This window comes from Clytia hemisphaerica, unplaced genomic scaffold, assembly GCF_902728285.1.
Source record: "Clytia hemisphaerica strain Z4C2 unplaced genomic scaffold, Clytia hemisphaerica genome assembly, whole genome shotgun sequence".
Classification (NCBI taxonomy): domain Eukaryota; kingdom Metazoa; phylum Cnidaria; class Hydrozoa; order Leptothecata; family Clytiidae; genus Clytia; species Clytia hemisphaerica.
The window spans coordinates 149,152-174,465 of record NW_027103633.1 but is presented as its reverse complement, the minus strand read 5'-3'; the positions used below and the strand labels follow the sequence as shown (position 1 = coordinate 174,465).

General features: G+C 34.7%; 2 protein-coding genes across 3 annotated transcripts; one reads left to right on the top strand and one right to left on the bottom strand.

The window, feature by feature from the left end:
* Positions 1–215: 215 nt before the first annotated feature.
* On the bottom strand, positions 216–5,997 carry LOC136802621 (malate dehydrogenase, cytoplasmic-like). The gene is made up of 7 exons (XM_067059373.1): positions 5,873–5,997; positions 3,485–3,589; positions 3,260–3,356; positions 2,860–3,035; positions 2,432–2,554; positions 2,029–2,205; positions 216–946 (listed from the first exon to the last, which is right to left on the bottom strand). The coding sequence occupies exons 1-7, from the start codon at positions 5,873–5,875 to the stop codon at positions 614–616; spliced, it is 1,014 nt and encodes a 337-aa protein (XP_066915474.1). The 5' UTR covers positions 5,876–5,997; the 3' UTR covers positions 216–613.
* A 317-nt stretch (positions 5,998–6,314) lies between these two features.
* LOC136802620 (adenylate kinase 7-like) lies at positions 6,315–24,973 on the top strand. 2 transcript variants are annotated; one of them, XM_067059371.1, is made up of 19 exons: positions 6,315–6,511; positions 12,558–12,725; positions 13,695–13,803; positions 14,464–14,558; positions 15,307–15,681; positions 16,206–16,283; positions 16,629–16,715; positions 17,191–17,253; positions 17,978–18,106; positions 18,978–19,092; positions 19,301–19,371; positions 19,865–19,922; positions 20,140–20,208; positions 20,839–21,036; positions 21,862–21,942; positions 22,215–22,267; positions 22,701–22,787; positions 23,334–23,492; positions 24,189–24,973. In XM_067059371.1, the coding sequence occupies exons 1-19, from the start codon at positions 6,431–6,433 to the stop codon at positions 24,237–24,239; spliced, it is 2,127 nt and encodes a 708-aa protein (XP_066915472.1). In that variant the 5' UTR covers positions 6,315–6,430; the 3' UTR covers positions 24,240–24,973. The 2 variants fall into 2 exon arrangements, with proteins under 2 accessions (XP_066915472.1, XP_066915473.1); XM_067059372.1 differs by lacking the exon at positions 17,978–18,106 and having other exon boundaries at positions 6,347–6,511; positions 24,189–24,417.
* The last annotated feature ends 341 nt before the right edge of the window (positions 24,974–25,314 follow it).

Below are 25,314 nucleotides of genomic sequence, written 5' to 3'. Positions count from 1 at the left end.
AGCGGGACATACCGTACCCTCCATTTGCTTAAATTCACATGCAATGCCCACCATTTTCAAAATTTTGCTATGGTAATTGATTCTCAAAGGGATCTACTGTATTTATAAGAGCAACACTTAAAGACTCGAGGGATTTGATCACTTGGGTAAATAATGGTTTTGAAAACTAAATGGTCAATGCACTCAGTTTTCAGAAGAAACAATCAATCATTAAATTTAATCTGTATCAGCATTTTATTTATGCACATTTTTTTTAATCAGAGGTATTTTAAAAATAAAGACTTTACAAAACTAAAAAGATTCCAATGGTGTAAAATGCATAACGTTAGATAAATAAAATTCAAATTTTATAGTAAACGAAATTTAAACAGTGTTAGTAATACCTAACCATCAATACTTGATTAGAAGATATAATTATGATGTTATTAGTATTTTAATATTCATTGTACATCTCATAAACTTAGCATGCATTTTACAACCGTCAATTTGTATTAAAAAACAAGCAACATTAAGAATTCTAAATACAAAAAAAATTACGCAGACAAAGATTTCGTTTTTCTAAAAAGAAGTTTCCTACAAAGTCCATCGCACTATACATAATACCATGTTTAACTCATTCCTTTTTCAAGAACGCTAACGCGACATCTCTTTCCTCCACTAATTCCTTAGCTGAGAGATCCATCTTTTGCCGAGAGAAGGCATTGATTTCTAAACCATCGACGATTGTGTATTTGTGGCCCGCACCGATCGTCAGTGGGAAAGAATAAACGATATCTTCAGGGATTCCGTAATGTGTGCCGTCAGTGATAACACCCATGCTCATGTATTCACCTTCGGCGGTTCCGAACCACCAAACGCGCATGTGGTCACAAATGGCTTTCGCAGCGGACATGGCACTTGATAATTTTCTCGCTTTTATGATGGCCGCACCACGCGTTTGAACAGTCTATAAAAACAGGAAGTTATGCAGGATTATTAAATGTGTCATATGAAATATGTCTTTTTAAAGATGTGATTTGAGGATCGGATTTCATATCACACTTTAATACACGGGTCTCGAATTAAATCTGGCGCGAGAGAAAAAAATCAAGTAAATAAAAGGAGCGATAAGGAGAAATGCCTTATAACAGGTTGATAGATTTCCTTTCTTCTCTTTTGAAAGCCAGGTGTTCATTCAAAAGATGTTTTTCTATTTTAAATTCAATAAAAGAAATATGATTAAACGATTGACTTTTTATTTTAATGTTTTTTGTTTTCATAATGACCCATAAAGTCTGTCAAAATGGAAAAATGAGCTAAAATTGCTTGATACACGGCCAATTTTCGTTCTGTTTACTTGATATTTTTCGTGCAAATTTACATGGGATCAAAGCTAAAGCTAAGCAAAAATTTAATTCGAAACCCGTGTATTCTCTTCATGCATAAACTTTCGCTATCATGACATTGTGGAGAATTAAGTTTCTGTTTCTTTTATTACCGAGTTTATGTACACGCTTTTTTTTTTATAAGAATGGTGTTTTTTCATTTCATCATGGATATTCTTAACTTTTTGGCAAAAATCATCCATAAATATTCTTACAGTATTCTTAGATTAAGATGGAAATTGGCAATCTACAGGTTAAAATGCATTAAAAATGGCATTCTTAGGTTCAGTTGCTAAATTCCATGATGGTGATATTCTTACCATATTCTTAATTTTTTGGCCATTTTCATCATGGACATTCTTATAAAGTGTATTCTTATAAAAAAAAAAGCGTGTATCGGAGGATATCGAGGGCGACGGTAGGTGAAATCGATACAAAACAAAGTCGATTGTTGATGTTCGGCTCTATATCGCTTTTGCTCACCTTAACAGACGACGGTATCTTGGTGTTTTTAACGTCGTCGAGCAAAGTGGACGGTGATTTCGGCCCCATGTCAACTTTGCTTTGTACCGCACCCTCGATTTATCTCGAATACATAAACTCGCTATTGTGTCTTAGGCAGTCTTAGGAGGACAGATAAAATATGAACGAACAGCTTATGTACCCTTAAGAATTCTCCTTGAATCCAATTATCATCTTTAACAGCCTCAGTAATTGGGACTGCTTGACCGTTCAGATTGACGAACCCGTGTTGAACATCAGGGTATTGCGTGGATGAGTGGTTTCCCCAAATGATAACCTTGCTGACGTCACATGTTTTGATACCGAGTCTCATTGCAACCTGAAATCAAACATTGTTCTATAAAGTCTATTTCTGGTGAAACAGTAGACCTGTAGTTCTAGACATTTAAGATGATAGATTCTCTAGAGCAAGAATACTTTTTCTTTTTTGTAACAAAACAAATTTAATAAAGCAAGTTTTGAACGGCCCAAAAACTGTCTAACGTATTATGCTTTTAATAAAATTTCATAATCTTCTAAATCTTGAACCCAGATAACGAAATTACCTGTGAAATAGCTCTGTTTTGATCTAATTTTGTGAGACATGAGAAATTTTCTTTTGGAATACTTGGTGCACATTTGGAAGCGATCAGACAGTTAGTGTTTGCTGGGTTTCCTACAACCAAAATCTAAAGAAAAAGTAAGAAACATTAAATTAATTAACTTACAGGTAAAATATTTTTTAAATGAAATGAAAAGAATTGACGGTTACATTCTAAAAAATCTTTTACAACATATCCATTAAAAAAAGTTAAGAAAATATTGAAATTTGATCGGGGATTGAGAGGGGCTGAAGAGGGGCATTACTAGGGAGGAGTTCGAAACTTGTTGTTCAAGAATAGAGGAAGGATATTGTGGCCAACAAACAAGAAGTGCAATTTGTCACAATGTTGTTTACATTTATCATGGGAAGAGGAAGTAAAGAAAAATGTACCTTGACCGTCTTCTTTGCGTATTGATCAAGAGCCTTTCCTTGGTCTTCAAAGATTTTAGCATTAGCTTTCAAAAGATCTTTCCTTTCCATTCCTTCTCTTCTTGGCATAGCACCAACCAAGATGGCAGCATCAACATTATTGAATGAGACATTTGGATCAGCAGTTCCAACGACCTCTACAAATAATAAACATTAAACAGATTACGATAAATACCAAAAACTCTCCTTCAAAATTCTCTTGTTATTTTAGTAAAATTGAATAATTTTAACTAGGAGAAGAGAAATTAAAAACCAAACCATTTCACAAAAAAAATCGAATGCCAAAAACTTGTCAACCAACTGTTTAGTAAAGAAATAAAAACAATTCTTAATTTTGGATGATAACGATGGCTGAACTCACCATGAAGTAAGGGAAGAGAGCAATCTTGTAATTCCATTACAACTCCTTCCAAGACTGCCATCATTGGTGGGATATCCAATAAAAGTAAGGTAATTGGCTAGAATAAAAAGAGAACAGGGAAATATCAGACACAATATTTTTTGAATCTCTTGAGGGTATGGAGTATCAACATCAATTTAAAATGTTAAAACTTTCTATTATAACAAAATAATCAATAAGACCAACCTGAGATTTACCAAAGACATCTCCATTACCGATGCTATATAAGAGGGAGTAAGCAATTTGACCAGCTGCTCCTGTGACACAAACTCTAAGTGGTTCAGTAGATGCCTGAAATATAAAAGAATTCAAAACTCAATTTTTATTGTCAAGGGCACGGTTGTTCAAAAGTGGATTAGCGGCCGATTAGCTTAATTTTCGATTAAATCTCGATTAGCGCCTGTTAGCGCCGATTAATGCAGAATCGTCAGTTGTTCGAAAAAAAATAGGCTTAAATCTGGATTAAATTCTGATTAAATTGGCCAAATATTAATCCTGCTCTGACCCAGGATTAACGAGGATTAACAAGCTTTTGCCTATAAAAAAAGTGAAGTCACGATCAATCAAACTTATTGAACTAATCTTTAAATCAAGCTTGACCCAACTCTTGACATTTACCGTGAGATCGGGTAACTTGCATCATTGGAGGCAAACATGCATAGCCCTCAAATGAATGACTTAATAAAATACAAAGTTAAATCAAAACAAAAATGGTAGAGTAGATTGCGAGCGGAGCTGTGTAGTTCATTTGTTTTGAAATTTTGCTGCTTTGATTGGTCACTCATTTGATGGCAATGCATGTTAGCCTCCACTGATGCAAGTTACCCGATCTCACAGTAATAAATCAATAATTGAAATTTTGTAAAAAATCGTGAGTGTTTGATCAGTTTTATAACCCAATTCAGTTCAACAAGTTTGTGCTGCTCCAGGGAATATCAAATAGTGTTTTCGAAGCCAAATTTGTAATAAATAAAATGGAAATTCGTAGGAAGTTAAAAATAACTTTTTTAAAGAGTTTTTATATTTATTTTTTATTTTTCTGACCAAATAGGGCGACACACCTATGTCATCTGATGGACCATGTCCTCTGGCAAACTTTGACCTTCCTGAGTGCTGATTGTTTAAAAAAATTTAAACCAAAAATTGAAAAATCCAGAAAATTCAAATACAATATTGGGCTATTCCAAAAAAAAATTATACAGGGGGTATTGACAAACTTTTTTCACTAACCCCCCTGGAAATTTTGGATAACAAACTATCCCCTGGAAAATTAGGTCGACACGCCTGGATGGAAAGTGAAATTTTGTGAAAAAGGAAAAAGCCATCGGCCATATTGAATTGTATGCAAAAATTATGGTGGCCGAATTGCTGTGGTGAAATTCCCTTAGAAAGTATGCAAAACATATGCAAAAAGAAAGTATTAAATAAAAACTTGCATGCATAATTTGCGTTATATTAAAGTTAATCTTGTAGAAAAAAGATTAAATTTGCTTCTCTTGAAAACTAAAAACAATTATATTCACTCATCTCTTAGAACAAGCACTTCAAAAGACCATTACATTAGACAGAAACTCAAACTGAAAAATCACCCGCGAAGGTAAAAAACAATCCTTATTCGGCTGACGGCAAATTATTCTCCTGGGAATAGAGCCGCCAAATGATCAAATCAAAACATTGATAAAGTGTGACATCATAATTACTGCTTTCAGTTTGCGTGTTTTGAAAGTTTGATGTGTGTACTCCGTCTTCGTGAAATTTTTTAATGGCATGAAAACAGAATATGCAATGTCTTTAAGAACAAATTCCTAAAAGGCTTTTGTTGTTCTGTAAATATTTCCTTTTGGATTAAGAAATTTCATCTTTTACTGTTCTAATGATTATAATATTTATTTATAAGATGCTTTGTTGTCTTTTTAATCTTTGTGTAAACTTGCATATGTTTTGCATACATTTCAACTAAATCCAACCACGACATTTTTGTTCCTGTATTTTTGCATACAATTCAAGATGGCGGACGGAAAGGCGAAAAGGTCTATTGATGCCAGTTTAGGAGGAGAGAACCCCCTGGAAAATCAAGGCTCAGACCCCCCTGGAAAAGTTCGTCAATACCCCTGTATGGTTTAAAAATGGAATAGCCCAATGGGAAGATGAAGGTGCAAAAGAAGCAGAAAAGCAAAACGTCATATGATTCCCACAACCACAACCCCTTGGGGATTTTGAACTTGAAAAAGTCCTGAACCCAGCCTGGTTAAGTTAGTAGTTTTTCATTCAGAGGCGAAAATTTCAAAAGTTTTGTGTGCGTGTTTATATGGGTCATATTTTATGGTCTGAACTGGTCTGTGTATATTCGTGTTGAGACGTGTTTGGGCTGGGCTTTTGGAGTTAAAAATAAAACTTTTTGTGACCCAAACTTGGACATAAAACATCAATATTTGGACCAAAAGAATGTTTTGCTGTTGGCCCAAACAAAAACCAAAATTGTTTGAGTTATTTTCTGGCCATATCGTGGGTTGTAAACGCAAACTGTCCAGTTTTTTATCAAGAAAAATCAAACGAAAATAAAAAGAATCTTACCATTTTCAAATGTGACTTTTCTGTTTCGTTTTCAATTACAAACTGAATTTCAACTGGGGGTGTGTAGAGGAAGACAGCAAATGTATCGACCTGGGTTTCGAAGCTTCGGACGTGTTGTTTTGAACATGCACATGCACGCATGCACTTTGTCATGGAACACGTGAACTATGACGTCACAGTGCATGATCATGGATTTAGCCTATTCTCCATCTGTCCATATAAAAGAATTTGAAATTCGTGGTAGTGGAAAATGGGTGGAAAATATAAAAGATTTGAAGAATTTCGAAAGTTTTCTTAAAAGCAAAGCATTTTAAAATTTTAATTTGTTATCAAAAGCAAAATATCCAGCAATATTTCCTACAGTATCAAATAAAAAATTAGATAACTGAGGCTAGATCCAGAGCGGTAATTTGCAGAACGAAAAGCAAATATTTTACCGAACAGTTTCCATGATCTTTGTTTATACATGGTCTCCACACAGCAAAACTTTTGGTGAGCAATCAGCTCAGCTTTTGCTTTGTCGATTTTCAATACTCTTTCAAAAGAAGACAGAAGAAAATGACTGATAGACTTTCCAATGAAACTGTTACAGTATTTGTTAACCATGTTGACTGTTATTCAAGTGGCATAATTGGCAAGGTATGCTGATCTTGTTTTTATAAATATCGATATAAAGGATGAAGTTGAAGGGATCGATTTTAGGCAACAATTGATATTTATTGATGAGCAATTGATTATTTTCAATGAGATATGGATTAATATAGGTTAACTTGCAGTATATACCGTGAGATTAAAATACAACTACGCAGCTCCGCTTGCATCTTTACTCTACCATTTTTGTTTTGATTTAACTTTGTATTTTTTAATGACCAGCCAGAGGTGTCTTTCATTGGATTGCCGAATGCAATCAAATATCAATCGAACGTAAAATTCTGGGCAAAATTCGATTAATTCGTTTGATATTCGATTACGTTCGATTGATATTCGATTACGTTTGATTGATATTCGATTACATTCGACTGCGTTCGACTGCGTTCGACGGGTGGTCGATTAAATTAGATTCCGATTTACCTCAATTCCTTTCAATTTTGAGCGCCTCTTATTAAGTAGGTTAAGCAGTTACATCAATATGCCTTCTTACCTGTCTTTAAAATATAAATAAAAGTAATCACGGAAAAGGAAGCGAAAAAAAAAGACATAAGTGTGAGAACAGAGTAATCAAACTCGTTAGAAAAAGTACCATTAGAAGTCATAAAAAATCAACCTGAATAAATGCAATCGAAATTCCAGAGAACTTCATAATTCCCCAAACAACATTACATTACTATGTCAAACTCCCATCCCATAAATTTTACAATTATGTCAGAGTAGACTACGCTCGCCGTCGAAGAGGTTTATTTGGAAAGGGTAATTATATTTTATTGTTCGCTTCTTTTTTAAAGATTCGCCGGGTTGGAAAAGTATGAATTTCTTTGTACATATTTTACCTACCCCAAATATTTAGGAGGCTGAGTTTTAAACGAATCGTCAAGTTGAAACGAACAATAAATGTATCAAGGTCTGTTTTATTTACCCCCTGGTGACTTAACAAAATAGACTTAACTCGATGTTACAATCCAATTATTGAAAGTTTGTCTCGGCCTTTTTAAAATGAGCGAGACATACGCTCTCTGATTACGCAATTTTTATATTGACATTTTCGAACATTTTGATGTAACTGTTAAGTATCGATACGATAGATAAATCAAGGCAACGAACGTGCTTTGGCCGAATTAATCGAATCAATCGAATCCAGGCACTAATCGAACGCTATCGAATCAATCGAGAAAATCGCGGTAATATTCGATTGGCATTCGATTGCGTTCGGCAATAGAATTTCAATCATTCGATTGCGTTCAATTGATTCGGCCTTCGATTTGTTCGATTGACATTGTCAGGCTATGCATGTTAGCCTCCACTGATTCAAGTTACCCAATCTCACGGTACTACTTTCGAATTCATTGGTTAATAAAGGACCCTGCCGATGCACCAGACTGTCTGGTGTATTTGTCCGATGGCCAAAAGTATCCTTTCGCTGCATGCAACGGACGCAATAATAAGTACGATGTCAGTCTGGTGTTGCATACAGGAAATTTTGGATTTGGCCGGTGGCAAAAAGTATCCTTTCGCTACACCGGACACAATAACAGTTAGATGTCAGTCCGGTGTTTGGATGCCGGACATTTATGAAACAAAAAATTAAGAAACACCGGACGCACCGGACTGGTCATGTCCGGTGTTTTGATTATCCAGTGGAAAAAATATCCTTCCCCACACCGGACATCCGACTTCCTTAAGTCCGGTGTAGAGATTGTCCGGTGGTGAAAAAAATTCTCATTTACACCAGACTTTTGGTTAAGTCTGGTGCTTTGGCAGGGTCCTGTCAATAATATCAATGAGATGAGCTAACTTACGTGTGCTTGTGTTACACGACCCTGCCGACGCACCATACATACTTTACAAACACCAGATATACGCAAAGTCCCGTGTCGGATGAGTATATTTTTTAGCACCGGATAATCTCAACACTGGACTTGAGTCCTGTGCATTTGGTGGGCATTATTTTTCAAACACACATGTCCCTATGTTCAGAAGTTAAAAAAAATTAACACCAACACACACACACCAGAGAAAAGGTTTCCGGTATGGCTAAGGGATACTTTTTGGCACCGGACAGTTAGTCACACTAGCGTCCCGCCGAAATGCTTATCAAAGATTAATGCTGCGAATGCGCTATATCGTTTACCTGACTCTCAAGCAAAAAATGCGCTGCAAAACTTCTATAGGGATTCATGAAAAAATAACCCTGCACTTTTTAATGAAATTAACATTCTCAAAAACTATGAGAAATTGCCTAAAGTTTGAGCCATAATAGATGAATGATGAATGTGCAGAATTGTTTTTACTTTAGCATATAAACAAGACCTTAAAAATGGAAGCGCTGTCTCAGGAGTTGAATGACAAATTTTGGTTGGGTGAATTTGGCTGCTGCACATTTTATTTTATTTCAAACTTTCAAGTTTTAATTAATTGTCTTTCGAACTTGATTCAGGTAACTCTCATCATTGTTGTTGCAAATACATCCTGTAGATGACTGATGTTGTTTTTTCTGAAAGCTTGATTTCCTAGTGTGACTAACTGCCGGACAAATCACTGCACTGGACTGTCCGGTGCGTTGGCAGGGTCATTGTGTTACATGTGTAGGTGTTTGAGCAAAGTGCTCAGGTAAGATTCTTGGTGAACCACGTCTCTGGACGACCCTGGGGCCGTACATTGCATGGTGGAGTCCAGTGGGTGTACGGTGGTATTTCAGGTTAGATTGAAAACACTGTACAACACCACCGTGTCTCTGGTTGATCAATCTGTCAAGAGGAAAAGAATCTCAGCAGATATTTTTCATGTCAATTATTGATTTTGAATTAGCTTTCCTGAACCCACTACAATGAGATCGGGCAACTTGCATCAGTGGAGGCTAACATGCATAGCCCTCAAATGAATAGATGTTTTAGCAAACGCGACAGTCTTTTGAATAACTAATTACTCCACATACATTACTTTCCCTCAGCCAATAAAAACATGGTAAATTATCTTGTCTCTAGGTAACTGCTGTGGAGTAATTAGTTATTCAAAAGACCGTCACATTCGCCAAAACAAAACAACAATGACCTGGCTGGTCACTAAAATACAAAATTAAATCAAAACAAAAATGATAGAGTTAGAGCTGAGAGTGGAGCTGCGTAGTTCATTTGTTTTGAAATCTTGCTGCTTTGATTGGTCAGTCATTTGATAACCTGATAACAGCTGTTCATAATTTTCTTACGTGTACGGTAAACCTCTGAAGGCACTTGAAAATTATACATCTGAGGAAAATAGTCCTCCCGCGGAAAATTTTACAACAAGAATCTTGTTGTGCGCCAGAAAGTCAAAAACTGATACGGCGTCCTATTCATAAACACAATCCCCAGTCTTTTTAGGCGAACGCGGTCCTTACGATTTCGAGATTGCATATTCGTCAGATTGTATGTTTTCACCCATCCTTTTAGGCAGATAGTATATATCAAAAAATAAATAACTGATTATTGTTATACTCATTGAAGATTATTTTTGAGCATCACTGCTTTTCTCACAATTCTCAACTTCAGTTGAGCTACAATCTGACAATGTCTGTGTGTGTGTCTGTCTGTCTGTCACAAAAACTTTAGGGCAGCCTGGAGACTTCAAAAATGGTCGGATTTGGCTGAAATTTGGCACACTTGTTCCTTGGGTGAATATCTGGGTTTTTTTTTTTTCATTTTTTGAGAATTTTGATTTTTGGGGCCTAAGGAAGAGTTTTTCGTCAAAACGAGGCTAAAACTTTGGGGCAGCCTGGAGACTTAAAAATGGTCAGATTTGGCTAAAATTTGGCACACTTGTTCCCTAGGTGAATATCTGGGGGTGTTTTTTCATTTTTTGAAAATTTTGATTTTTTGGGCCTGGGGACAAGTTTTTCGTCAAAACGAGGCTAAAACTTTGGGGCAGCCTGGAGAATTCAAAAATGGTCGGATTTGGCTGAAATTTTGCACACTTGTTCCTTGGGTGAATATCTGGGTTTTTTTTTTTTTCATTTTTTCAAAAATTTTGATTTTTGGGGCCTGAGGACGAGTTTTTCGCCAAAACGAGGCCAAAACTTAGGGGCAGCCTGGAGACTTCAAAAATTGTTTGATTTGGCTGAACTTTTGCACACTTGTTCCTTGGGTGAATATCTGGTCTACAATTGGGCCTATGAATAATTTGAAGCCACTGAAGTTGAGCCCAGTGCGTTTGCACGTTCGACTATGTTCATTGTTGCAGAGAAAGACAAGACCTTGTTTTGTCAGTAAACCTCGACCAAAAGAAATTGAAGAAAGAAGTAACTGACCAGTTTTCTGAAGAATATTTCTGACAAAATGAAGTAAGTGATACCTTTTTCTGACAAAAAGAAGCAAAACAGTCATTTACTTCTTTTTGTCAGAAAAAATTCTGTCAGTTGCTTCTTTATTCAAAAAAAAATTTTCCAGATTGATAACACAAAATAAAATTTTTCCAAGCTAAAGAATTAAGTTTTGACCCAAAGAATCCATTTTTGGAAAAAAATGAGAATTCATAAAAATGTCAGTTACTTCCTTTTGTCAGAAATGGGCAGATTTCGGGTTCACACTGCATCCAGGGATAGATGGACTTTCGGAGTGTCAAGGACATTTTTTAAATCTTTCAGTTGAAATGTTATTTAAGTTTCTTATGCTCATATGCATTGAATAGTTTTGCACCTTTTATAGAAAGAGTGCAATCTCTAAGCTTGGATGTTTGATTTATGGAGATGGACAGTTGGCACAGCCGGTCAAGCCGGGGATTTTCTTAAGCTTTTATACTGCTATTCACGTTAGGTACTATCCCTTCTAACACCTTCCAAACATAGCTGTCCATTTCTGACAAATGGAAGTAACTGACATTTTTATGAATTTTCATTTGTTTGCAAAAATGGATTCTTTTTGTCAAAACTTAATTTTTTTAGCTTGGAAAAAAATTTTTTTGTGTTATCAATCTGGAAAAATTTTTTTTGAATAAAGAAGCAACTGACAGGTTTCTGGAGAATTTTTTCTGACAAAAAGAAGTAAATGACTGTTTTGCTTCTTTTTGTCAGAAAAAGGTATCACTTACTTCCTATTGTAAGAAATATTCTTCAGAAAACTAGTCAGTTACTTCTTTCTTCAAGGGTCTTGTTTTTCTCTGCAACAATGAACATTGTGAGAAAAGCAGTGATGCTAAAAACTAATCTTCGATGAGTAGAACAATAATCAGTCATTAGTTTTTTTATATGTACTATCTGCATCCGATGCTAGAATAAAACGCGCTTGGTCAATTTTCTCAATTTCGACTTCATGTCTGTTACTTCCTTTTGTCAGAAATGGCAGAGATGATGAGATAGGGAATAGTTAAATATTTTGGACTGAGACACTCCCAATGACAGTTGTTTTGGAGAACGCAACGGCCTATTGAATAACTAATGAGGTTCTTTTTATCCTTTTTGGAAAGGATTTTTGAATGTCTTCAAGTCTCTGAATGAGACCAACAGTACTGGACTCCATAAAACAGCGATATTCTAAAATTGGTATCACCAACAATTTGTAGAGTGTAGTCATACATTAAAGAAATGGCGATGAAAAAGTTTGTTAAATTTTTTGTTATTAAAATAATCAATTGTTGCAAGGATTCCCAAATCTTTTACGACTGTCTGGTTCATAAAAAATGTTTTAAGTACGGCAAGGCCCAATCGATTGTTTGGTTTGTGTCCTAGAAGCTTTAAAAATGGGTTGGTAGGTCGATCAGTAGCTAAAATTGGGACCTTATTTGCATTTTCTAAACAAAATACCTAAATTTTTGCAATCCTCCATTCCTCGATCAATTACACAGTCCTGGAATCTAACCGCAAACGTAAAGAAATAGGCTGAAGCCCAGATCGACAATGTCACGCACTGTATCTTCTTTAATAAGCTTAATTATAAGAAATACATCTTAGATCTGGTAGATGAAAAGTGCTAAAAGATTAGTTAGACTGGTGAGATGATATACATCCTTTTTTTGAAATACAGGATACAGGGCTTTTATTATTTAAAATATAACTTTCTAGGTTCTTGCCCAAGCAAAAGTTGGCGCTACCTCAGTAGACGAAGATGATAACCTGTCTCAAGGAAGCAACCAGGATCAAGCTCTTACTAAAGATCAATGTTATCAAGTTATTGGTACTTTAAAATACAACACTTCTGAAAAACCAGATTGGGTCAATTCAATAATACAGGTAAGTAAGGTTTTTTTTGGTCAAGTTTTTTAAAAGAAATTATTTAAAAGTTGATTTTATAAATCTTTGTGATCGTTATTTTTAATCTTTTGACTTTGATCACAGGATGATTATAATTAATATAAAAGGGATCACGCGCACTCCAGAACTCTCACATTCTTCCACTATGTTTGCATTGCAAAGAGAGAGAGTGAGAAAAGTTAACAATTGAGTAAAAAAAGAACAACAGTAAATCCTCAACCCCAGACTCGAGATATTACATTTTCTCTATTTTTGTGACGTCGTCAGGCCCAAAATGGTGAAAAAATTTCCCAGGTTTCAAAGTCAACAAAAAGCCTCATAGCTCCCCTGATTGTATTCTGCACGAAATTTCTGATTCAATGAGGGATCAACGTCCTCTTAACTCCTTTTCAAACTTGAGATATAGCATTTTTAAGTTATTTGGTAATCCAGTTACGTCATAGGTCCCTTTACTCCTAATAAAAGTTAATTTATGCTAAATTTTAATGATCTCATGATAGATAAAAAAACATTTTAATTTGTTTGTGGCGTAAGTAAGTATATTCATCTGTTGGTTGTCGGTGGAGCCGGGAGTGATGAAGTCTATCCCCTTTACTATTCGCGCTAGACCTGGGAGATCGAATGCTGAGGTGGAGCACCTACATCAGATTCCTCAATCTAAGCTACTCATCTGCTCAGTTGGCGGTGACCGGGGATCGAACCCACAACCCTTAGATTGTAAGGCGAATGCTCTATCGACGTATGATATCATAATTTAGACATTTTTATTGGTTTATCTAAACATTAATACTACACTTTTCTCACTGAAATACACATCAGATTAAACATAATTCTTGGTCATAGACCGAAAAGCTTCATCTTTTCAACAGTGCAATTCCAAAGCTCGATTAGTGAGATGTTTGTAGGCTTAAAATAAACATTGAATTGGTTTTTTATCTGTCTTTATAGTATAACAATAATGAAGACTTATTACCAGCCTTGATGCAATGTGATTTCATCATCTATGACATTGTTTCTGATCCTGCACAAGTCGAGGAAGCTATATGGGCTGTCTCAGGTATGCCTTTATAATCATTATTTGTTTTATATATTTCTAGCTCTTTCGAATCGTATAATAGAGGTTCTTCCTCATCTATGATTGAATCAAATCTTTATTTTCCTTTGTTAATTGTGTAAATCAAAAAAAGCCGAACACTTATGAACATAGTGAACAGTCTGTTCCTGCATTGTAACACGTAATTTGTCGTTCTTTTAGACCACATGTAATTAGTTCCCGTGACAAACGAAAGGGAATGAATCGCTAGGGGTGGTACAGTTAGTTTCGGTCGGGGTTGTGGACGGCGAAATATGTCGTTCTTTTTGTCTATTTTTAGTAATGCAGGATTATTTAGATAAACCCCTCGAATATTTATATGTGCATGCTTTTTTTATAAGAACAATTTTATAAGAACACGAGGCTTTAAATTGGCCAAAACCTAAGATTATTTATTCTAAGAACAATTCCGAGCCTCAGATTTCAGAAATTTCTAAGAAAATAATGATTTTAACAGATTTTAAACCCATCTTCAGTTTTATGTGAAGAAACTAAGCGTATTAAGAACACTGCAAGCACATTTAAGTCTGAAAATTAAAAAAAAATGAAACGCCCAGCCTGAGCCAAAATTTACTGGTTAAAAGAGTGTGTAATTTTTAATCTCGTCATTTTTCTTTCTTGTAGCTCTCAATGCAGAAATGGAAAGTTTTGAAACACAAAAAATTTTCATTTGTGTGTCAACTGTTCTCACATGGGCAAAAAGTAAACCCTTAGACCCAGTAAGTTTAATTCTATATTATGATATAATTTCATTCATAATTAATAAAATGAAAGTGACACATAAACTATTGGTCAAGTGGAAGTTTCTTATTGTCGAACTAAATAACGAGAATAAAACCAAAAGGTTCTTCCCAATGTCAGCCAACTCAGACAAAAGCTTTCTATGAGTAAGCCAGACATGGTTTCTAAATCAATATAAATTATACCTGAAATTAAAGCAAGGAGGCAAGTATGATATGAGTTGAACCTGTTCAAAGTTTTTTACAACGGTTTCATTAGTAAGAAAAAATTACATCATTGCCTATCACTCAAGGTTTGACCAGGCTAATTTAGTCTTTCATTAGCTGTAAGTTTTTTAGGCTACAATGGAGTCTCCATAACTTAACTCAAATACTTTCGAAGGACACAAATTTGTTTGAGTTAAAGAAATTTCGAATTATAAGAGACTTTTTTATAAGGCTTTGTTAAATGAAGGGAAGAGAAAACTTTTCGAGTTAAGGAGACATTTTTGTGCAATAAAATAAAGGTTCGAGTTATGGAGATTCCACTCAATTTTTGAAAGCTCTAATTGATATTGTGTTGCTGTTTTAAACCTAATTAGCAAGGTTAAGCAAGTGTTTATTTACACCGTAGGCCTATATATAAGATTTCACTTGCATGGTTTGCTTTGACAAGTTATGTACAGGCCTACGGTATCGCACTTTACGGTCAAAAGCCGTGCTTAACCTCGCTATTATCATTTAATAGGATGACCCAGAAATGCCATTCACCGAAGAGGATTATCGTAAACGTAAAGCCCATCCAAATTTTAAAGATCATTTAAGTTGTGAAAAGCTGGTCATTAAATTGGGTAAAACCAACAAAACAAAGTTAATGACGTATGTAATAGCATCTGGTGTCGCTTATGGTGAAGGCGAGAAGATTTTCCACTTTTTGTTTAAAGGAGCTTGGTTAGGTGCTGAACAACATCTCAAAATATTTGGTAATGGTCAAAACATCCTTCCTGCAATTCACGTGAAAGATTTAGCAAGTGTTGTGTTAAATATTTGTGATGCAAAGCCAAAAGTGAGATATGTTTTGGCTGTAGATGATTCGAAATCAACATTGGAAGATATGGTCAGGGTGAGTCGTTTATGCCTCAAGTTTGAAATTAATAAAGAACAACGATGAAAATTTAGGCCGGAAAACCTATAATATAAATAATCCTTGAAGAATAGCTTATCGAGGAGTATGGTCATGGCTGAGCAGCAGCTTTTAGGTTCCCCTAAGAATTCAGGTGACGCCTAAGATTTAGGTGAATATTTTAGCTGACCCATAAGTCAATGACACGTCAAATTTTTTCAAAAATCTTTTGTGTTTCATCAAACAAATACAACAGTTAGTTTAGCTTTATTGCTAAAGAAATACGAGGTCCAAATGATTCAAATAATTGTGAGACTCATCACTATTGTTTACTATCATTCATTTTGTCTGCTTTGTTTATAAGATTTTCTAACCTACTTAGTATAACTGTATAACTCACTTCGAAAGCAATGTTTATATCAATATACTATTACGTCCCTTACAATTGTCATGTTAGTAATTTATGAGGTTCATTACTACTTTATCGTTTTTGGGACAATTTCATCTTGGTTCTATCTATTCAGGCGATCAGCAAGAACTTAGGGAATGGTAAAACAAAATTCGTCTCCAGAGAAGATGCACTTATCGAAAAAGAAATAGAGGTATGCTATCTTTCGTTTAATACGATTCGCACGATTTCATAATCTTTGGTATCTGAAAGAAGTGACAACATTGAAAGCATTAGAAATATTAAAAAAAATAACAATTCTACAGGAGTTCAATTTGACCAAAAAAAAACTCTGCAATGTTTCCTCGGTAAGATGAATCAAATCATGTATCCCAGTCAGTATTACTGCAACTTGAATTGAATAAAAGAAAAATTATTTTCTTTTTTATCTGATATTCAGCTAAAATCTTAGAAAACACCTGCAATGAATTCACACCTCGTTTACTCACAACCCTAAGCCTAATGATTTCTGAGGTTTTTTCTTTTGTTTTTACTTTAGCAAGCAGATTTTGACATGTTATTGGTAAACCTTCGAATGGATCCAACGTTCATCAAAGAAAGTATGACTATCAACTGGGTGTCGGATGTAAGTGACCTACTAAGCTCTAGTTTGAAAATGGCAGTTAAAATCTTTGCTTGTATAAGATTGAAAGAAAACATTGCATCGACTTCAAAAGAGGGCATTACATTGATTTTAGACAGCAAGCTTTTTACCAACTTTAATTCACGATTAGAATTGGCAGGGCGAAAAGCTCGCCGTTTAAACTAAAGCTCACACATATTTGACCACCCCACTTATATCCATACACAGGGGGGTAGTCCGAGAAAATTTCCCAGGGGGCCCACCTCATGCATGGATATTGAAAAGAGAAGCCCTTTGAATTTGAATATTCCCAGTCTATCTTGGTGTTAGATTTTACAGAGAAGATATGATAAGAGTATTTTAACAATTTCAATGGTGTTTCATCTTCACATTATTGCTTAAAAACGCCACAGTTCGAAATACTGTTAGACTTTTTATTTATTGGTCTTGTCACGGTGTTATACTTCTTCTTTTTTAGGTTGGTTTTGTCGAAAATATGCCGAAAATCATCAAAGAATTCAAGGAGAACAGAAATCTCTTGGTATGGTTTATTATAAAGTTATTAGCAAGGTTAAGTATGGATAAATGTTTGCTATGATGGACGCATTCCCTCTAATCTTCGTTCGTGCCGTAAAACTTTTCTACAGGCTAAGCAGAAAGCAAGGTAGACTTACCCTGCAAAGAAATCAACTCTGCTTCTATAACGAATTTTTTCTTGATATACTACGCGGAGAGTTTTAAGATATCTATCGATACTTAGCCTCGTTATTACCTACCTACCACATAATAACAACTCTGGTAAAAATATCATATCGGGAACAAAAATTCATCAGTAGAATATGTTATGAATTTTTTTGTCACCTTTTTGCTGACGAATTCTATACTAGAAAGTTTCGAAATTTTAGATATCTGTATAGTTTTAGATAAAAGGCATTAAAATTGCGGAACTTTTTTCGCGAGCACAGAAAATGAAAATCTTCGCGGTGATAATGTTCTACGAATCAGCCTCCATTGAACCTAATGTCTTGCATTTTTCTATGGGTTTCAACAGAAATTATGATTTTAAAATTTTTTCGAACTTTGCTAATTGAAAGATTTTTAAAATTTTTGTGGGATCTAAATTTTTGCGAATTTTTAGAAAAACTCTCGAAACTCGGGAAATATAATCTTCGCGTAAATTAATCCAGGTATGGGCGAAAATGCGCGAAGTCTTCCTTAAAATGACTTTCATATGAGTATGTATTTCATATTATTTTTCATTTCAGCCGATTCGCGCGTGCATTCTTGGACCACCTGCCAGCGGTAAAACAACAGTGGCCAAACAACTTTGTGAACATTATAAACTTCATCATATTAAGATACAAGATGTCATCGATGAAGCCATTGCTACTTTGGTAGGTATACTATGCAGTAGTGTACAAATAAAACAAGTTTCTGAGACCTTTTACTTTGTATATCAAATATTCTCAACTTCAGTTGAGCTAGGATCTGAGCATGTTTGTGAGACCTCATAAAATGGTCGGATTTGGCTGAAATTTGGCACACTTGTTCCATGGGTGAAAATCTGTGGGTGTTTTTTCATTTTTCACAAATTTGATTTTTGGAGCCTGGGCACCTTGGCACTAGTTTTTTCGGTCAAATTTAAACGAATCAAAGGTCTTATTTATAATGTGCTCGTTAACCAAATTTGACTTCTAGCATAATCAGCAAAGACTTTTTTGTCTCCTTTATTTTTAGAAATCGTTAGAAAAATAAATAACGGTTTTAATTTTCCCCGAAGTAGTATATTTCATTCTTTTTTGATTTCAGTTTTTTGTAACTTGTATTTTAATCATTAAGATGATGATTATTTTGATAATCTTCTAAAATCAGTGCAGGAATATCTTGGCAATTTTTGGTATTTTAACGTTTTTCAGAATATAAAGCTTGGGCGATAATTGCAGTTTCAGTAGTTCCACTTTATTTCAGGGGATTTTTCGATTTAGGAGGGGTTAAGTGGTAATTCCAGGCTGTATTCTCAGCCATATTGGAACATTTTTGAGCTTTTAGATCCTGAGACCCTAAGGTCGTCTTAATTCATAAGTCTAATGTTAAAACTCAGAGTTAGAACTCTTACTTTCTAACCGTACTTTAAAGTTTTGAGGGAATTCCCATTTTGTGCCAAATATTATGGCTCCGATTGTAGTGAAAGAAGAATGTATGTATATGTATCAGTCAATTGAAATCCTGTTTTTTGACTTTCGCTTCCTTTTCTCATTCTGACAGAAAACGAACGCGGCGCGTGCTGACGAGGAAATAGAAGATGAAGATGATGACATGCGTGCTCAGGAAAATCAGAAAGTCCTGGATGATATCAATGAATGCAAAGAAAAAAACAATGGTTGGTATTTCTTATAAATTACATGGTAGGCTGAAAATTAAAACTATTTTTTTTAGCTGTGAAAAGCTTCTGACTCAAGTGAAAGAGAATAATATGACTTCAAGCACATGTTGTGAAGTTGATGATAATAGTGAAAATCAAAAGTTTGCTCAAAAGTTTGAAAATTAAACTGTTGAGTATGTAGCTTTTTACAACTTTTTTTTTTCAGGTCGATTAGAAGACTCTTTTATCATCAAGTTCTTTACGGAGAAATTGAAATCCATGCCCTGTCAAAACCAGGTTAACTTAATTAATATACAATAGAGTCTCCATATAATTAAGACTCAAATGTCTCCTCGTCGATTCGAACAAATTTCTAGTCATTTTAATTACCAAGGGCTTGCCTTATAAACTTGTCTCTATAACTCGAACAAACTTGCTTTCCCCTTTTATTTTTCGAATTTTGGAGACTCCGCTTTATATATTTTTTCCATTTGAAACTTTGACTGGTTTAACTCAAACTGCTACTTAAGTTTAAACAGTAGTAATCAACTATAACTAAGTATATAACAGACGAAAATTTTGAAATTCTTTCCATCGGTTTGTCCCTGAATGACGGACTGATGTTTTTAAAATTTTCCACTTTTTCCCGTATTTACCAATATCACACATCTAAGTATCGATAAATAAAATATTGTTATCCACAACCGTTATCCATACATTCTGGGCATGGATGTACATCATGTCGAAGTAATTAAAGTAATTTACCAGCTTTGATTTCTTTTACATACAGGGTTTTATTTTGGATGGTTTTCCGAAGACAATGGAGCAAGCAAAGTTATTATTTTCGCGTAAGGATACATTTCATTTGCGAATGAACCCCGGACCCGGGGAATGAACAGAGATAAAATTATTCGGGGGATTGAGCTGAGTCCCCAAAAATGGACAGAATTAAAAAAATTATATTAGAATACCATGAGAAATCATAAGTTTAACTATTTTGTATAAACACGATCTGTATTAAGGATTTGTTGGACCTTTGATATATTTGCCTCGATTATTTTTCAGTTGGGGAAGACGAAGATGAGTTGGAAGAGCGAGAAAAAGAATTCGATTATGATGAAACTTTGATGCCAGGTAAATAAAATTCTACTGGAACTCCCATTTTAAAATTTAGATCGTTGAAAATGATTGTGTCATTAGACCATGATTGATTAAGGTCGTACATCAAAGGGATAATACACGCTTTTTTATAACAATAGTGTACTTTGGATGATGGTCAAGTATTCTTATGAAATTGCCAAAATTGAGCGTGAAATATTCTTAGCGTATTCTTACTTTTTTGGATTTGACTTTTTTACTTTTTTGAGAGTTTTGGACTTTTGAATGAACATTTGGAACTAAAATTACATTTCTGCCTCAAAGTTTAAATTCAAGTCTAACAAAGGAAGCAGTTTTTTTCTGTTAAACAAATACAAAATGACTGTACTCTTATCAAATTCTGTGAAACTCACCCTAAGGGTATTCTTAGGGTATTCTTACGATTTGGCCAACTTTCACCCTGATATTCTTATAGAAGATATTCTTATTAAAAAAAGTGTGTATTGAAAGAATTGCGCAAGACATAATGTCATTAAACGAATTTTGTTTTGGTGCATGTGACATTCTTTCCGATTTTTGTATACTACAACATCGAAGTTTATTTGCGAATATTATCTTGAGTTCCTTGTTACGACATGGCAAATAATACTTATTCTTCTTTTATAGAATATCTTATCTCGTTAAACACTTCTGATGATTTCTTACGTAACCGGGTCATGAACCTACCGGAAACGGCTGTCACCGGAACACATAATACGGAAGAAGGTTTACACCGCCGTTTGACGGATTTCCGTAACACCAACACGGAGGATGAAACTGTTTTGAATTATTTCGACGAACTTGAAATTCACCCTGAAAATTTAGGTAAATGGTTGCAATAGACCTTATTGGAGTTTTTGATTTTTCTAAAAAAGCGATGCATTGTGGGATTATTTCGAGTGTATTACTATAGAAATCTCTTAGAAATTCCTCGAGGGAATTCTATTGTAATACACTCGAAATAATCCCACAATGCATCGTTTTTTAGAAAAATCAAAAATTCCGATAAGGTCTATCCATATCACTTGATTATCGTTATCGATTACTGGAATTTATACTATAGTGGAGTCTCTTTAACTCGAAACTCTATAACTCGAATGTCTCCTTACCGAGCAAGTTTTCTGGTCCCTATAATCAACAATGCCTTAGAAGCCTTACTCCATAACTCGAAACATCCTTAACTCAAACAAATTTGTGTTCCCCGTGCGTGTTCGAGTTGTGAGACTCCGCTGTACTCGATTATTATGTATAGTTAAACGTTTATTAGTTTATGATTCTGTGGGCTTCCGAGGGTACAAAATATCAGAATACCAGTAATTTTTTTCATAAAATGATCTCAAGACTGGTCAGTCAAAAATGTTCTAACGAGTACCAGAATGCTGGAAATTCGACGTTTCAATACCGGGATACTTCTAAATACCGGTTTCTCGGAAGCCATCCATTATAATGGAGTTGTGGAGTTGTTTTATATCAGTCATAGCTCCTGCCTACCACTACTGTTTAACTTCAATCATGATGTTCAAGTCAGGACTGTGCTATTTCTTATAATGATTTATAATACAGAATCCTAAAAAGTCAAGAAAACTTTCGAAAAAACTGATCAATTTCAGATCAATTTCGCAAAATAACACGTTTTCTTTTTACTTTAAGACATCACTCAAGACCACACACCATTGATGAGACAGACTGTAGAAAGGATCATTAAGATTATGGGCAAAGAGCGAAATTATGGTAACTACAAAAACAAAATATTTTCTACCTGTTCAAAAAGTATCAATAGAAACGACGTCGAGCACACATTAGTGATCGGGAGACAAGAAAAGAACACGAAGTTGAGTCATTTGACCCGATGGAATATATTCTATAGTACCTATCATATCTTTGAAGTGCTATTTATACAAGTGTGGTGGATATGTTGTGTCACTCTTAGCTCAGCATATGACATGCTCATAATTAAAGATGGTTCTATTTATTTATTTAATGAATTTCTTTGATCAATACAGGTCCAACACCAGATGAACTAGCAGAACTTGAACGCCTTGGTATTCAAAGAGCTGTAAGTCCTTCTGAAATGCTCACCAAGTATCATTAATGCTTGTTTTCCTTAAGTGTTTTGTGCCTGATTAGATAGTGAGTAAATGAAGTTCCAGCTTTTAAGTAGTAACTTTCACTGGCATATAACGTTTTTTTTGGTATCTTCTTCAAAATTTTGGTTTATTCAAATGAATTATAGCGGTAAAAGTTAAAAGGTCAAATTTGAGTTAGAAAATGTTAAAACTTGAACAAATCGTGTGAATTTTCATCCGAAAACTTTCTATTTTTTGAATGAATCGCCCGATTCAAGACTGATGTTCTTCCAACTTCTCGGAATTCTCGCATAGGAAACAAATCGGATTGGGATCGATTCAACGACTTCTCACATGTTACTAGACAACAGCTTTCCCAACTTCTTCTCATACCATCGCACATTTTTTCTCATAATTTTTTAGTTTGACGAAAGAAGACGTGTTCAAGACGAACTTGAAAAACAAGAAGCAGAAGAAGCACGTGATCGAGCCAGAAAGCTGGAAGAATGGGTACTAATACTTTTTTCAGTCGCTTCACTAGAATGTTTAGAGTTAGCCTGGTTGGGCAGAAGTGGGCTGGGTAATGCGCCTTCCTAACGGTGCTGTTTTCAAGGATATACCTAAAAGGAAGGCTTAAAACTTAGGGACTTGTTAAAGGCTGTTAAGGAGATTCAATGATGACTTTGATATAGAATTTTTTCCTAGTCTACCATTATTAGAACACTCCAACAATTCAGGGGATCATTCATATTTATACCTCTAAACTAAATTTTGTCTTTATAGAAATTTTTCATGTGTTTAATTTTGGATCGATTGTACTCTGTACCAGAGTGTATCTAACGTTTATCGCTTCGCAGTCTTCGTAGACTCTCTACCTTATTATCTAAATACTTCACTAATAAGTTCCACTATAAGCGGCTTCAATTTCCATCCAGAAGTTTCGGATCTAGCCCCTTCGGGGCTTTGAAATCAATGGTTGCAGCATCAATGAATTGTGTTCGAAAGTTGTAGACTCTCTACCTTCACTGACTTAATATCTCACTTTTGATCATTTAGCGTACACAATTGAACAGTGTAAAACAACAAGAGAAAGAAATGTTGGAAGCTCAATCCATTCCTTTCCGTAATTACTTGATGAAGAATGTAATGCCGACCTTAACGGAAGGACTCATCGAATGTTGCAAAGTTCGTCCTGAGGATCCCGTCGATTTTCTTGTAAGAAAGGTTTATTTCAGTGTTTTCTAATAACTTTCAAGCTTCCCAAAAACATCGCCTTTTTGTTGCTACCATTTTTACTGATTGAATGGTGAGTTTATATATTTGTCCTTTTGAAGACGGCTGAGTGCCTGAAGCGATTCGGAATAACCCGTAGTTCTGGCCTGCAAAATCGAGGACGGTAAAAGTGCTGATTTACCGTCTTCCTTAAGTCAGGGTGTAGACAAACTAGAAGCTTACCGTCCCTATCGCAGAAAAACACAGTTACATAAACTCGCTTATTATAAGACAAAGGTACTTGTGAGACCATCACTTTTACCTAACTCCAATGCTTGTTACCGTTTTAGTGTAAAGAGGGATTATTTTTTCATTGTCATGTCATCATTTGCCTTGTACGCCATCGTTTGATACAATGAAGTGGTCTATTGTCCTGTTTCCGTTCATATTTACAAGTAATGACATATAGTAGAAGCCAAAGTTGCACAATTTTTTCACCATTGACCTCTACTAATAGACGATATCGGCTTAACGTGAAAACTCAGATTTGACCTCCGAGAATTGCCCACAATGCTTTGCGCGGAAAAAAGTTCAAGGTGAAATTTCGTCTATAGTATAGCTCTGGTTATAATGTAAGTTTTTTGAATACCCCGGAGATTGAACATTTATAAAGTTTTAATTTTGTTTTTTTTCTAACAGGCTGAATTTTTATTCGAAAAGAACCCTCAAGTGAATTTATCAAACATTTGAGTTGTCGGTGGGTTGAAGAAAGAACGGTGAAAGGAGATTCTCAAAAGAAGGAACATATTGTTTCATCACGACTATTATCTGGAGCGTGATAATAAGGTGTAGATATGTACAAATTTTATTAAAGGGTAAATTAGGGAATTTTATATTTTAAGATAAAAAGGAATGAAATATTCTGGAATTGTTTTTAGTTGTCCTTGGTTGTCCTATTCTCAAATATTCTTTCAGTATTCTACCAATCGAATTACAATCTAAATTTAACATGTTATATACACCTGAATCATTTTAAAGGCATTTTTGTGAAAGTATTTAGCCTTACTTAGGATTGGCTAATTTAATCATGAATATTCTCATAGAGTATATTCTTATAAAAAAAGCTCCAGTTCTCATGGTCATGTCTAGTAGAGAAGAAATTCTAGAGCCTAATTGTGATCGTTCTTAATATGAGCTTTTCTACTGGGCATTTTTGTTAAGCAATAAAAAATAACAAGCTGATATTTTCTTAACCATTTGGTCGCATTTTGCCTTTCAATGGGTCTAAAAGGTATGAGATGTCAAAGCCCTGCTACTATATACTAGATAGCATTTATAATTATAATTTTTTTAAATTGTAAAACATAATAGATTGATTATAAAATAAAATCTATTTTTTTTCAAGTTTTTATTTTTCCAATATGTGTAGTTCCTAAATTATGATTTTTTTCTTGAAGAATAAATGTTCCCGTTTTAATATTCAAGTATGTAAATTCTAATTGATAATTCATGATATACACACAGCTTATTGGTTGCAAGTGACGTATTGACTGATTTTACGTCACTTACAACCAATCAGCTGTTGGGTTCGTAATGTAATGTCAGAAGACATTGCAATGGTGCATATCATGAATAGATTTTGGTAATTTAGATAATGAAACATTTTGAATATTCCAGGCTTTTTTGAATCAATAGTCAGCTTCTTAAAACCTTGGAGTATTCTTAGACTAATTTTTCATAAATTACCGTGAAGTGACGGCTGGCTCCTATGAAAATTTATTCTCATACTTTAATTGGATAAATTTCTGCGGAGATTGAATTTCGC

Bases quoted from the DNA above. Each gene is read 5' to 3' on its own strand.
- LOC136802620 (XM_067059371.1), top strand. From the start codon at position 6,431: ATGACTGATAGACTTTCCAATGAAACTGTTACAGTATTTGTTAACCAT. The intron at 16,284-16,628 runs GTATGCTATCTT...TTTTTACTTTAG, and splicing joins TTATCGAAAAAGAAATAGAG to CAAGCAGATTTTGACATGTT. The intron at 20,209-20,838 runs GTAAATAAAATT...CTTCTTTTATAG, and splicing joins TGATGAAACTTTGATGCCAG to AATATCTTATCTCGTTAAAC.
- LOC136802621 (XM_067059373.1), bottom strand. The intron at 3,357-3,484 runs GTTGGTCTTATT...TTTTTATTCTAG, and splicing joins ATGTCTTTGGTAAATCTCAG to CCAATTACCTTACTTTTATT. The intron at 947-2,028 runs GTACATAAGCTG...CTGTTTTTATAG, and splicing joins TTCAAGGAGAATTCTTAAGG to ACTGTTCAAACGCGTGGTGC.